At 39.1% G+C, this 15,054-nt stretch overlaps 1 protein-coding gene across 2 annotated transcripts; it reads right to left on the reverse strand.

The window, feature by feature from the left end:
* Positions 1-146: 146 nt before the first annotated feature.
* Positions 147-6,887, reverse strand: LOC121234755. Of its 2 annotated transcripts, none has more exons than XM_041130845.1 (3): positions 5,268-6,887; positions 2,099-2,526; positions 147-968 (listed from the first exon to the last, which is right to left on the reverse strand). In XM_041130845.1, the coding sequence occupies exons 1-3, from the start codon at positions 6,154-6,156 to the stop codon at positions 174-176; spliced, it is 2,112 nt and encodes a 703-aa protein (XP_040986779.1). In that variant the 5' UTR covers positions 6,157-6,887; the 3' UTR covers positions 147-173. The 2 variants fall into 2 exon arrangements, with proteins under 2 accessions (XP_040986779.1, XP_040986778.1); XM_041130844.1 differs by having other exon boundaries at positions 5,265-6,887.
* Positions 6,888-15,054: the final 8,167 nt, after the last annotated feature.

Here is a 15,054-nt window from a genome sequence, read left to right on the forward strand (position 1 = left end):
AGTAATATTTAGAGATGAGATAAAATGAGAGTAATATGGGAATTACAGTTAGTCAAGCGGAAATAAAAAGGAATATGGGAATAAATCTTAAAGAATAAAGCGGAATCCAGCCAATGTAAAGATTCCTATATTCTTTAAACACAGCAAAACTTGATTTCATTTCATTTCAATGCTCATTTTTCGTCCATTAAGAACAGAACTCTTTGTGCGTTTAGAATAACAGGAGAACCTTTCTTGCTTTTCTCCACAATCTGCTTGATCAATTGCTTCTCAAACTCATCATCCCAATCACTTTTTTCATCTTCACTTGCACCGACGTCATTCAATTCTTGAACCTCAGTCGTGTGACCTCCAAATGATCTCTCCTCGCAAGAAAAGAACTCCATAGATGATATCTCATTTTCGATTGCAAGATGTGGCATGGAACCGTCTATGCCACCATTTTGAGGGGTGTATGCACGTCGATCCGACATTTTGAAGCCCTCTTGATGCTTATTTTCACTGACCCTTGATGGTAAATCCTGATATGCTGAATCACCTGTCTTGATTTTTTCTATGCAAGCCTCATTGTATGCATCTGGAGTTTCCCCTGAAAGGTTCACAATCAAAGGCCGGGCCACAGGATTGCATTCTTGAGCAATTGAACTTTCTGGGCTAGAGGAATATCCTCGTTCATATCTTGAGAATCCATTCCAAGGACTTGTCCGCACTGATTCCATGCGGTTTAACTGTCCCTGGCTATTTTGAAGGGCTGCCTCAAGCTCCTGTACATGTTCTTCGAGTCTAGATTGAATAACCTCATGCAGACGCAGGCTCAATTCTCGTGGTGAAATAGCATAGTTTCCAGAGTGAGGGGTGGAGGTGTCCCCCACATCTTGATTTGACTTAGGTTGTGCAACAGCTTGGCCATGGATCATATCTGTTCTCAACTCACCTTGAGCAAAATCTGCTACAAATTCCGGATCAAGCTGCATATATATTAAGCTCTGTCAACACTTGTAGACAAAATATAACATGAAATCGTGCAATCTATGCAAGTAAAGAGCAATATCCATGGCGTTGATGATGAATAGTTTCTGGATTTGTGTTTCCATTCTTCAAGATTAATGTTAAGCACGTTCCCATATGCAAAACATGGTTGCTTCTGTAAGGCAAATATATCGTGCAAAGGCCGGAACCAGCAATGGGGACATGGTTATAATAAAACTTGACATTCATCAAGTCAAAACACTAATCTAGCTACAAGTGGCTAATTTTATGTTACCACATCGATTGACTGCATTTTGGACTGCATATGGTGGCAAATGAAATCAAAATGAAACTAAGCTATAGAGTGGATGCTAGAACATTAAGGGTGTCCTTTGCTTCTCTTTATAGAGATAGCTCTAGGGTTGAACCCATTGAACAAGGACTTAACGAGACGAACCTCACCATATCTTGTACTTCAGTTTTATTTATTTATTTATTAAACTACTATATAATGGAAGATGAATCTTGAACAGATTTTGTAGTGCCAAGTTAAAGTGATTTATTATGCCTATAATTTAGGTCAATAACACTTACAGAAAGGAAACTTGTTATTACTTGAATTTCAAAATCAGAGATCATCTGATTACACTCGACAAGTCATGCCCCAACATTAAGCATTCTGGAAATTTTGAATACTTTAGAAATCTAGAAAATAATTTTTTTAAAAAAGCTAGAAATATCATATCTATGAGTCTATGAATCAAAAGAGAGAAAGTTGAATAAGGCGTATTAGATTCAAAAGATGAAAGTAGCTTATTGTATCAGCATAATAATGAATTTGCTTCTAAACTTTGACTAAATGGACAGAATGCAGGTTTAAGTAACTTCATAGCAAAAGTTTCTTGGCATATATGTCTTCACTGAAAGATCACGTCCATTCCCATGATTGCTTATCGAAAAGGGTTTTCTTTTTTTCGAAATACCTTTTTTCAAAATAGAATAAAAACAAATATACAGAAAAAAGGCAATGATACAGCTAAACATCCAGTCCAATGCATATGTTGCACACCAGAGTCGTGAACCCAAGTTATCAACCAGTTACAAAGAATTCAAAGATAAGAAGGCTTACCTCAACAAGATCAGAGAATCTTCTGTCCAAACTAGATGCATTCATGTTTAGCTCCAACCTCTCAAGTTCTGCTTCAAGCTCTGCTTCAATTTTACTCATAGGTTCTGAGCTCTCCTCTACACTCTGATCATATAATTTTTTACCATCATATTTAGTTGAAATATCTATAGACAGTTCAGGGGAAGCTGCAGTTAGTGTCCTGTCATAGGAGTTGTCACAAGTATCCTGTGATTTATAGCCTTCATTAGCTAGCTCCTTCACTATCATTGAATCTTTCATATCTAGCTCATCTTGTAGATCTTGGACGAAGTTCTGAGTCTGCTTCAATTTCTCTTTCAGGCTGTCAACTTCTCTTTTATTTGTTTTGAAAGAATATAACATACCAAAATAAATCCCAAGACAGAAAAGATTTATTCCATCTTGTGACCCTGATGAATGTAAAAGCGTTAATGCCAAGACATTAATTATAATGGCATTATAAAAATACTAAGACAATATGAAATTAAATAAATATTGAAGATAATCAATAAGTGTGATAACAGGTAACCTAATTCACTGGAAGGCCAATACAATTATTTTCTAGCTTAGAGAGTTCCATCAGATATTTTATTGGGACCATTGTCAGTAAAGGATGCATGTCAATAAAAGAAAGCATTCCCACTAGCTTGCTCCCATCAGCTAGCAAGTGTGTGCCAAAGGCAGATGAAGACTCACTGTCTAGTATGAATGAAAGGTATGTCAAATCTTTGCTGCAGATACAGCAAGGACCATATTTGCATAAACAGGACGTTTTCTAAATTCTACAGCTAGGCATTTTAAATGGAAGAGCAATGCCGGACAGATTGTTGTCACCACATCTGATATAGAATATTTGATTTTAACTGATTAGAATTATTTGGTTGTGGCTTGTCGCAAAATGGTTTCAGGAATTGCTGGGGTTTTAGTTAAATATGAAATGTGGAAAAGACTTGAAGGGATTTGGAGGTTTGAATCCAAGATTCTAGGAGACAAATCCAGCTAAAACAGGAAAAGAAAGAGAAGAACAACAAATGGACAAATGTCTATGCAAACGCAATCACACCTTAAAAACACTCCGCAGGAAAAACTCTCAATCTCTGAATAAACTGACAGGCTAAAAGAGTTTGAAAAGGCTGCCATTTAGGAACTAAGCTGTACCACCATTGGTAGGTCAGCACAATGGAACAATTCTACTGCCTAAGAGACAGAACCTATGTCATTTCCAGGCCTCTGAGATTTTGTGGACAGAACCTACGTCATTTCCAGGCCTCTGAGATTTTCTTTTCTTTTGATAAGTGAACTTTTGAGTTTATAAAATAAATAATCCCATTCCCTAGCTTTATTGCTAAAATAATTTTCGCTTCACAGCATCCAATCTTTCTTACCCAAAAAAAAAGAGAAAAGAAAAACAGCCTAGAAGCAGCTTCAAGCATAGCTATATATGGATTCAATTTTTTTCGGTAAACAAGATTTATTGACTATACGAATAGGCCAGAGCCCAAGTATATGTGACATATACAAGAGCAACGCTTAAGCGTCCTAGTTTAGTAATACAAGGAATTTATGAAAAGTCATGACATGAAAATCAATTACAAATGACCAATGGAGTAAAGTATTGAAAAAGAAATTTCTAAGCTCATCCATTGACAGCTCTTGATCTTCAAAAAGAAAATATGGATTCATCAAAACAAAAGCATTACCTCTTTATTGCAAACAAATTGCAGAGAAGTAAATGAGGGAAAGAGAGCTTACAATTTAAAAGGCACAAGTCCATTGATTTGCTGAGTTCTAAAGATTTCACATATCTGTAAGCCCTCAATATTAAATAAAAAGCTGATAAATAATCTCAAATATCTAGAGAAAACGACCAAAAATCCTAAGGTCTGAATTCTGAAGTCCTAATCTACTGATCTTCACAGATAATCACAAGGGCTAGAGCTTCTTCTTCCCAGTGGACTCTCAATGTTGTCTGTGTCAGAGGCAAAGAAACCTGTGGCAATGCAGAGAATTAAGGTCAAAGTCAAGGTGTCTGGTTTACGCCTTACGGTGGGGGCTTCCAGTTCATCTTCAGAGGAGGTTGCTTCAAGTTCTAAACCACCTTTAGTAATGATGCTTATAGGTCCCTAGGGAAAGAACTTGCCAAGAACTTGTGGCAAGTTCTTCCCCTTGGGGAAAGTCAGAGAGAGAAAGTGTGTACCTGATATTTTCAGACTCTAATAGCTAAGGGAAACTTTTCAGCACAATTACATAATCTAACAACCATCCTAAGGACAGTACCTAATTTCTGCAAATCAGGAAACTAATGAACTAGGAAACTTCAAACACCATTATTTTATTAAAAAAAAAAAAGACCCGAAACTCATGGGCTATGGCTAATGCACATACCATGGTTTTGCAAATTAAAAAACTACCACTGGTAAAAACTTAAAAAGAAATAAATAAAACTGAACCAGCTTCATACAAACTTATGGACATAAACTAAGATTCTAAGACACAACCAAGAGTCTAGAAAACCTTGGACTGAATTTCTCTGTTATGTCTTCAAATATGTTCTTTTGGATTATTTTGTGGTCTGCCCAAAAGTGAAAACGGAAAAATGGGATTGGTCTACTAAACATTAACAGTCCTTTCCCTGGTGACAGAGAAATTTCTACTTAAAGTGGATACTCAAAATCTACCAGAAGTATTTATTGTTTCAGGGATGGATGCAAATTCTACATTTGCATTCTTTTCCTAATTTCTTGGGCTTGTCGACTGATGAAGCGTACATGTAAATATAATTTTATGGTGGCAGATTTGTTCCCCTTTTCATATAATAAAAATAAACAGCTCCACTATTTTCCTTTTCATAAAAGAGTTTAATTTTTTCTTTCTTTTTTTTTTTTTTTTGGGGGGGGGGGGGGGGGGGGGGGTGGGGCGTTTCCAAAACCATAGAGAAAAAAACAAGACTTAACAATTAGACGTGCCATTCTTTGGGACCTGAGTTTTACCAACAAAAAAAAAAAAAAGACTAAACATTTTTTTTTAGAGCTGAGAAAAATCTTAGCATTAATAAGAAGCAATTGAAGTGAAGAATGCTTTCCTCATTGAATGAAAAAACATTTAGTGGATAAACTTGAACAAAATTTCAAGGAAATGAGATCCATACCACCTTGTGAAAGGGTGTTCTTTACACTGACCATTTTGATGGAGCTGCTCAATCTTCCATTTCCATCATTTCTTGTCCTTTTCATCTGACTCAAGAACTCTAAAGACCCAATTTTCGGTAGTGGAGGAATGCCAGACACATTTTCATTCCTAACCAAACAGGCTTCTTCAAGCATCTTATCTTCCACAAATCCAACTGGTGCACTGAAACAACGATCATTTCCTCTGCCGAGTATTTGGCTTCCAGCAGTACCAAGTAGTGGCCTTGTAGTTGGTGCAGATGGTGATGGAAGGGAACTAAATACATAATTTTCCATTTTAGTATGTTCCTTGTATAGCTGAGCCATAAGACAACTTTCCAGGGAACTTAGGGGTTTAATAAAATGCTCATTGCATTTAGGTCTAAGAGAGCTTCTATTCCTTGAAGAACCATGAAAAGAACCCATCCCAGCAGAAAGACCCACTAATGAATTACCACAATTATCACCACAAAGCCCATTTCCAGCGTCATGCTCTAAAACATCATTTGTTGAGGTTTTTGGTAGTACGCCTAATACAGAGAGTACGTTATGATCTTTATATTCGTCTAAATATCCCAACTTCTCAACATCAAACCCACTGGTGGAAGCTACTTCTGCAGCTGAAGCACCATCTGCTTGGTATATATCTGAAACTCTCTCATCAGAAATCCATTTCTTCTCTGTTGAAACACCATCTCCCAGTTTCATTCTATGTGCCAATCTGTGGAAGGGATGACCTGGGGATTCAGGTTTCCCACAATTAGAGTCCCCAGGAGACAACTCGGGTAAGCTATTAGTATTCTTTAACAGATTTCGCCAATACTTAGCTAAACATCCAGCACTAGCAGCAACTGCAACCACCCACAAATCCATTTCCTCTCTCCCTTCCACAGAAAATACACTAACCTAATTCCACAACAGAAATGTTCCTCTTCGTTTCAATCCTCAGCATAAAGATCCCAAAGCCAACAATTTCCATGAATCCAAAATTGAAAACCCTGAATCTACAATAAAAAACCTCCAAAACTTGCACTTCAAAATAGGTGCTGAAAACTTAAAGCCACCACTTTCTCAGAACCAAAAACCCAATTCAAGGGAATGTTTTCCTGTGTCTCAGTTTTCAGCACAAAATTCTAAGGATGCCATCATTCTTGAAACAGGAAACTATGCGCTAAGCTCAGAATGAACCATACTAAAATTCCAACTTTTTTCTAGTAGTAATCAATTGCAGAAACCAATATCCTAAACCGCGAAACTATACCCAAACACGAACAGCAATCATGTTACAGACATTAAGCCGAATACCTAAACACCATAAAGTTGATGAAAGTTCTGACGTCCGTAAGAGAAAAGAGAACGATGTGTAAAAGAAGAAAAAAAGAAAAAGAAACAAGAATGTCAAAATGGCTCAGTACGATTCTGACATTCGAAATAAAAGGCTTACTTTTAAAAATCTTACAGACCCAACTTTCTAAGACGATGTTGTTGAATCTCGCGGATTGGATTCCTCTTGACGAATAAGGCCTGTTGTCCCGTTATCTTCACACAAATACACCTACGGCTACGAGTACGAGTTATATTACCAATGGAAAACGAGGGTTTTAGAATGGAAAATGATATGCTCCGTGAATTTGAGAGGATATTTTATTTTTTATTTTTATTTAATAGTTAAGAAAATGATTATTAATAAAGTTATATATTTTTTATTTTTATTTTTTTTAATGATTAAGAATGTATTAGTGATAATTCAAATTCATGGAACTGAATAGCAGCAGCATTTAAAAATAAATAAAATCACCAAATAACTTTAAAAAATAATTTATTTTTTTATTTTTGTTCATAAAATTTTACATGGCCTCGTGGAAAATTATACGTGAAGGGTTGGTATTTTTGCTAAACCGAGAGGACCGAATTATTTTTTCATTAAAAAATGAGTTTCCTTGTAATTGTTTAGTTTATTAGCGAGAAACTTTTTGGATTGGTTACATTATACAACTTCAGAGTTTAATTTCAAAATTAAATCAACCATGAACTTATGATTTTATGATAATGTGCTTTGTTTTTTCAAAATGGAAAATTTAAAATTAAGTTTCTCTGTGATTTTTCTAAGAAATAATATTTATTTAGAGAAAAAAACCATCTCTTATCACTACTAAATGGAAATATGTGCTTGGCCACGTACTTGCCACCCTCGAGGTGACCAAAACCGTGGTGGAGCAGCTCTAATTGCCACCCCGACCTCCATGGGATGGCTTGAACGAAGTGACCCATATGGTGGCCATTTTTGGCCACCAGCCACCACGACAACGGTGCACTTCTGACCCCAACGAGTCCTAGAATATAATTAAGGTTAGATTTGGATAGTGAGTTGAGATGAAATGAAAGTTAAAAGTTAAATAAAATATTATTAGAATATTATTTTTTAATATTCTTATTGTTTTGATATTTGAAAAAGTTGAATTATTTTTTGTGTTTTATGTAAGAATTTGTGAAAGCTGTAATAATAAGATAAAATGAGATGGGTTGAGAGTATTTCTCAATCCAAACTGAACCTAAAGATAGCATCAGCGGCCTCCTCACCTCCTCCTACTATTTTTTTTTTTTAATTTTTGGATTTTTATTGTAAAAAATTATTTTTATATTTACTTTAAAGAATTATTATCATTTAAATAAATTAAAGTTGCACACGTGGTAGCATATGATTGGGACGCGTATTTTTCCATTACCTTTGATGGCACTCATTCGGCAATGTGACTTCTGGATTACAAAGTTTTGATAATTTACAATGTAACTTGAAACTTCAATTGCTGCATTGTGCATGATCTTTGCTTCTTTTAAGACTTGAAATGATCCTATTATTCTCAACAAAAACTCATGTGAAGGCAATTTGATCATTTTAGACCTTAAAAGGGGACAAAGGGTACACATTACCTTATTAGTTTTCAGATACTAATGAGTTAATAGTGTTTTGGGTCAATATCTATTTTCCATTTACATGGAGGGATTTTTTATACTTTGAAAGCTTTTGAGCATGATTTTGCATTGATTTAGTTAATAGAAACTACTTGGATTCGATCTTACAGTAATTGAATGGAATTAAAGCATGAATAAACTTTAAATGATATTAGTGCAATTGAAATGTCAGTGTTAATGTCAATTAAGAATACATTGTGAGACTTTCTTACTGCTCATGAACTTATAACTTCGTTTGTGTATTGTTAGGTATAAATATGTTTAATAGATGAGGAAAGCGCCGCATGCGATTAAATGTATGGTCACGTGAGATTCATGTGACAGAGGACTGTTAAAGGATCAACTATATCAAATGCACTGTATGAGTTTAGGGATAAAGTGAAGCACCCATATTCTTCTAATATCGGGGATAGTACATAGAAATAAAAACCCTAAAAGATCATAACCATTATGAAAACCTGACCAATGTATTCCAACAAGATACAGATTTATACAAATAAGTTCAAGCGAGATATCCGCACTAGATGGGTGCTATCAACGGCCTAATCGTACTCTGGAAGATAATATGCAAAACTGGGTACTGAGAATCGTACCTATGGAGATGTCTTGCCATATTAGGTCACCCCAACCTTTTTAAATAGGCTACCAAGTACGTACTATTGAGACACAATTTTCATTGGTTATAGTAAGACCTTAATACATCGCAGGCATCCCCCACTGGGCTCCTCGAGCTTTCTTTTTTGGTTGCAGGTCATTAGGGCACGCTGTAGGTATACTAAAATTGCATCAACAATTTGGTATCGTCAGTGGGAATTTATTGATTTGTTCATAAAATGTCTTCAAGATGCCTGGGACTACGTGTTCTAATACGATCTGTGGCTAGGAAGCGACTGCAATAGAAGAGCAAGTGAGAAACAAGATGGAAAGGAGGTTCATGGAGATGGAGGAGAAGCGGAAGAAAATGTCTTTGAAGATGGAAGCCCTACAAAAGAAGAATGAAGCATTAAAATGGAGGGATGCAGGGTCTAAAGATGGCGTAGGCCAAGACTACACAAAACAACTTGATGAGGATTCTCAGAGTGAAGGGAGCATACTCCAAACGGCCAAGAGAAAAAGAAGGGGATTATAATAGCCTGCACAACCTCGTGGACAAGTATGAGGAGATGGTGAAGCGATTGGGAACGTCGTCGTCAATCGATAACTTGCTCAATAGCACTAATCTAACGTACAGTGCGTGCTTATGGTAGTACCCTTCCCCTTAAAATTTAAAGCAAATCGACCTATATGACGGGTCTAATGACACTGTCGACCATTTGGAAATGTTTAAGGCCCACGTAACCTTGCACAAGTTTTTGGGAGAGATCACATGTCAGGCCTTCCCGTTAACCCTCAAGGGCATGACAAGAGGGTGGTTCGGAAATTTACAACCACACTATATTACAAGCTTCAAGGAGCTCGATAAACAGTTCCTAACGCAGTTTATGGCCAATAGGCGCTAGAGACGACTTGCCGCATACCTCCTTACCATGAAACAACAGGAAGATAAAAGCCTAAAATCATACCTTACTCGATTCAACAAGGAATGCCTAAAGGTGGGCAACCAAGATGAGAAAATAACACTACCGACACTCCTAGGAGGGATCTGGCCCATAAGTCTATTCATGACGAAGTTAGCAAGGAAAAAAACAACAACTTTGCGTGAGTTTATGGATTAGATAGATGATTTTGTTAATGCAAAAGATACTATATGAGCACTAACAGACCCATGAAAATGGAAAGTCAATGAGGCAGACATAAAGGCCAAAGGAAGCAGGGGTGAGGAAAAGAGGAATGAAAACAAGAAAATAGCGGGCACAATGATCGAAAGTGGGAAAATAGCTCATGTGCGATCCACTCAAGCACCCGAATGGCCCACTTGAGTATGAGTGTGTAGGTAGATGAGGAAATGAGGGTGAAAAATGAAAAGAATGGGAGCAACGAGGGACATGAATCCAGACATTACTGCTCTTACCATAGAACAGGGAATCGCAACCTAGAAGACTGTCACCACATCAAGCAAATCATATAAAGAATGCAGGAGGATGGGGAGTTGGGGTGTATTGTTGCCCATCAAGATCGCCTGTTAGAGGGATTGGCAACTAGAAAACAAAGAGAAAGATCACCAAGAAGACATCAGAGAGAGTCCAAGAAGGGAAAGAAATAGCAAGAGTGGGAAAAACCCTTGTGGCAGCCCACTGCTACCACACCAACCTTACAGTGAGGCCCGAACGATCGTAGGAGAATTTGACTGGGGAGGCGCATTGTCGTTAGCCAGGAAAGCACATGCTAAGAAAGGCAGGTATGAGGAAATTCTTGTTGTGGAGAGGCCTTAAAATCATAACAAAGGGGAAAAAGCCTCCTTCATATCCTTCAATGATGAAGACTGCGAAGGGGTTTTGTACCTGAATGAGGATGCACTTGTGGTAACCCTTTTGTTTGCCAATTATACCACATGAAAGGTCTTCGATAATAGGAACTCGACCGACATTCTGTTTTGTGACATACTCATGAAGATGGGCATCGACCAAGACCGGTTGACGCCGGCACCCATGCTCCTCAAAGGCTTCTCAGGGGAGCTCATGCAGCCTATTAGAGCAATCACATTACCCTTCACAATAGGCACCGAGCTCGTACAACAACCTTAATGATGTACTTTCTATGGTGAAAGTCCACTCATCATACAACGACATCGTTGATTGCCCGACTCCAAACAAGATAAGGGTGATTACCTCTACCTACCACCTAAATATGAAATCTTCAACAGAAGCGAGTATCTGGGAGGTTCGTGGCGAGCAGGTATTTGAACGCGAATGTTATGTCTAGGAATTAAAATAGGGGAAGAAGACTCGAGGAAATTTTTCTTCTTAGACAAATCGCATGTAACCAATAAATGATGAATAAATATTGTTTTTCTCTATGACAATGCACGTGAGATTTCATATAGCAAAAGTCGGGTCAATGCATCATCTTAGTGACCATGACATTGGCAACTGATGTGTGCCCAATCAATTGAGCCAAGCCTAAGTATTGGCTCGACCTTGGCGACCAAAGACTACCATGACCTTAGCAACCTACAAGCGCCCAATCAGCTGGACTCAGCCTAAGTACTAGCTCGACCCTGGCAAGCAAGGCCACTATGACCTTGGTGACCAAGGCTACCATGATCTTGGCTACCGACGTGCGCCCAACTAGTTTAGCCCATCCTAAGTACTGACTTGAGCCTAGTGGCCAAGGCCACAATGACCTTGGTGACCAACGCATCAGCTCGATGACTAAGGCTACCATGACCGTAAGGATTGACATAAGCCCAATCAATTGAGCCTAGCCTAAGTACTGGCTTAATGACCTTGGCGAGCAACGCATCATTGTGGTGAATCAAGGATACCATGACCTTAGCAACTGACATGCACCCAATCGATAGAGCCCAACCTAAGTACTAGCTCAATCTTGGCAACCAAAGCCATCATGACCACAACAATCAAGGTTACCATGACTTTGGTGACCAGCGCTCTCCTGACCTTGACAATCGGCGCTTTGCTCAACGAACCAAGAGGGTAAAAGCAACAAAAGAAATATGAAAAAGGTGAAAGACTTTACACATCATCAATTAGTTTAAAGCAATCACGATAAACAAAAAGCCTTTACAAGGCAATACAAAACAAAATATGGCAGACACCAAGCACCAAAGGAATATGTACATAACATTGCAAGTGTCTTTCAAGTTAAAAATCTATCAATATAGATCCAAAGAAAAACATTACAAGTCCAAAAAAAAAACACAAAGTCACATGAGGAATAAGCCCCAGCCTAAGGAGTGGAGCCATTATTTGTGGGAGGGGGAGGCACCTGGTTTAAGAAGGCGTCTTGCATCACGTTCTCCCCAAGAAAATAAAGGAAGATTAAGGTTGTTGAGTTATGGAGGAGAGTCCATAGTCCCAAGATCCTCAAATCTTCCTCGGGATAAGCCAACAAGAACTTCTTTAATGTCCTGAGTCCAAGGTCGTATCCGGCCCCCATGCTCGATCGCGAACCTGAGGGGCTATAAAGAGTTGGGGGGAAGGCAAACAACCTCGTCCCTAGAAAATCTAGGCTTGGTATCAATCTTGTTAACACGTCATTGAGACTATGCAAGTTTCTCCGGCAAATTCTCAGTTATGAGTTGGAGCTTAAAGTGGTACCTATCAGCCTTACCAAACTCCTCTCTAGCAGACTGATACTTGGTCTCAGCTTGGGCCAACTCCCCTTGGGCAACATCGAAGTTTGAATGAAGTTGCCAGCAAGCCTCTTCAACTTGTGAAACTCTCTTCGTGTACGTAGAGCAATGTTCTCTTGCCTCCAATGCATACCTCAATGCCTTCTCCAATTCAACCTCCAGCATGTAACTACGATAGCACTCTATCTCCAACACGTCTTCCAAGGTTGTTGAGGTACGGCTAGCCTCTCATTCACATTCCAAGGCTTGGTCCAAATCACTTTATACCCTTTGTAGAGAAGACTTCTCCAAAGCCAAGGTGTGGGGTCCAGATACCTCGACCTTCAAAATGACAATTGCTGCCTCCTGGACGTGCAAGTGAGAACCCAATTGGGAGTATGCGGCCCCCTATTGTTCCTTCTCCATTGCCTCAGAAATGGTTTGTTAGAAGAAGGAATTGAAAGACTAAACTTGCTTCTCACCAGATTGGCGATGAGCAATCCATTGGGCCAAAGAGTGTAAACCCTGTGAGGAACAACTTGGGTTACATAATGACACATAGAGAAAAAAATAACAAAAACCAATGGTGAGGTTACGTACCAGAGAATGAAACTGCTCAAGTTCTTGAACAATTCAGATGACTAAAGGATCTGAAGAGTCACCCATTTGCAGAATAGATGAAGAAAGTTGAGTCAGTGAGGGATCAAACATCTCCGGGCAAAGACCACGCTCCAGATAAGCTACACCAGGTAAAGGATGGACCCTTTTTTTGGTGGGAGTTGCTAACTAAGCAACCGAAGAGGCCATAGCAGGAGGTGCCCCTGGGCATGGCGAGGGAACCATGAGTTGATTCCCTGGAAGCTCAACGGAACCATGAGATTCCTAACTAGAAGTAACGATGGGCGAAGCTCACCCCTGAGGGAAGAAGCCCCTAGAACTTCCTCACCAAAAGTAGCAATGGGCAAAGATTCACTCACATGAGAAGTGGTCACCTCCCTAACAATCTTGAGTTTCCCCATTGGAAATGTTGGCTTGTTCTTATGAGGGTAAGCTAACATCAACTTCCACATCCCTCGCCACAGTCTTAGGGGTGGAGGGAGCAAGCTCTTCCCTGCCAACCTCCAAACTTCAATAGATCCACCTATCATCAAAGAGGAAGACAACGACTCAAACCTTTCATACATGGCCTCGAGAAAGGAGGAAGACATCAGGAATTGAATCGAAGTGTTGGGCTCCTTGATTAATTACATATTCGATGTGGTCAAGATGCGCCGATGGATGTGAGTGTTGAGTTTCTCGGTAGCCATTGGATAAAGGGATGGTAGGTGACTGAGGATGCTCGGTGCCTTTCTCTGGACTAGCGGGGTCTTGATGGACTCGTGACCTACCACGGACTCTGTCACCCCCAATACAAGATATCTTTCCTTTAGGGTTCGACGGAGCAAGAGCAAACTTCTTTCGCCTATCCACAAGAGGCCTTGGACCCACTAAACTAGGCATTTGATGGGCCACAACTAGTGACCGATCTGGTGACACCAAGCAATGGTCAATGTTTTCTCGAGTGAGGATCATGTCATAATTGAACTCTAGGAATAATAAAAAAAAAAAAATTCTATCTTAGGTTTTTACATGGGAATAACGTGACTCCAAATGTACAACCCTATAGCCCGTTTTGTACAGAAGCTACACTAGTTTCCATCATGCCATCTAACATTAAGAACATTGAAGAATTCGTGAGCAGTGAGGTTTGGGTTCTCCTATCCCACAACCTCCAAACAATGCAGCATGACAACATAATCCTCCAGGCGTTGGGTAGAAGTTGGGTAGGGATCATGCCCAAAAAGGCAAAGATGTTTCAAACATGCCTATGTACAGTCCAACATGCTCGACAATTCCCTCAAAATTGACAATGCTGCAACGGGAGTGGGGAAGGATCATATCCACCGAATTAGGGAGACTATATCGATCCCTTGTGGAATCCAACTCCACCTGAGTAGTGGTCGCAGTCCAATGACCTCCCTAAAAAATAATTGGTAGCAAAGACTCATCATCATGGAATCGTTTGGGGACCTACATGGTTGAGAAGATCGAAAAGCAAAGTAGAAAGAATTTTTGGGAGCTATTTGAGTAAGGGAGTGAAAATATTCAAAGGCTGGAAAATTGATTTAAGCGGGCATGAAGACTGTGAAGGTAAAAGGAAGAGGAAGGTTAATTAGATGCAAAAAACACTTGGCACAAGACAAGGGAATGGAAGAAGTTAAAGAGAGGAGACCATGATGGTTATGAGAAGTTGGGACGACAAAGAACGCAATGGTTGAAGCTAAAGAAAATATGACATGTGTCAAAAGCATATACAACACATCGAACAAATCTTGTATTTAACACTACAATAGGAGACATGTGACAGACGAGCCAACGGATTACACGATACAAAGTGAGGTGAATCATGGGGTGGTAGGTGAACCATCAAACAGAAGGAATGCACAAATTGTGTGTGCAACAAAGGTAGAACACATGTCCAGAATAAAGGGAGTAAATTTGAAATGAATGAAGTGGAAAGAGAAGGT

The sequence above is a fragment of the Juglans microcarpa x Juglans regia genome, chromosome 6D, assembly GCF_004785595.1.
Source record: "Juglans microcarpa x Juglans regia isolate MS1-56 chromosome 6D, Jm3101_v1.0, whole genome shotgun sequence".
In the NCBI taxonomy this organism is placed as follows: Eukaryota; Viridiplantae; Streptophyta; class Magnoliopsida; order Fagales; family Juglandaceae; genus Juglans; species Juglans microcarpa x Juglans regia.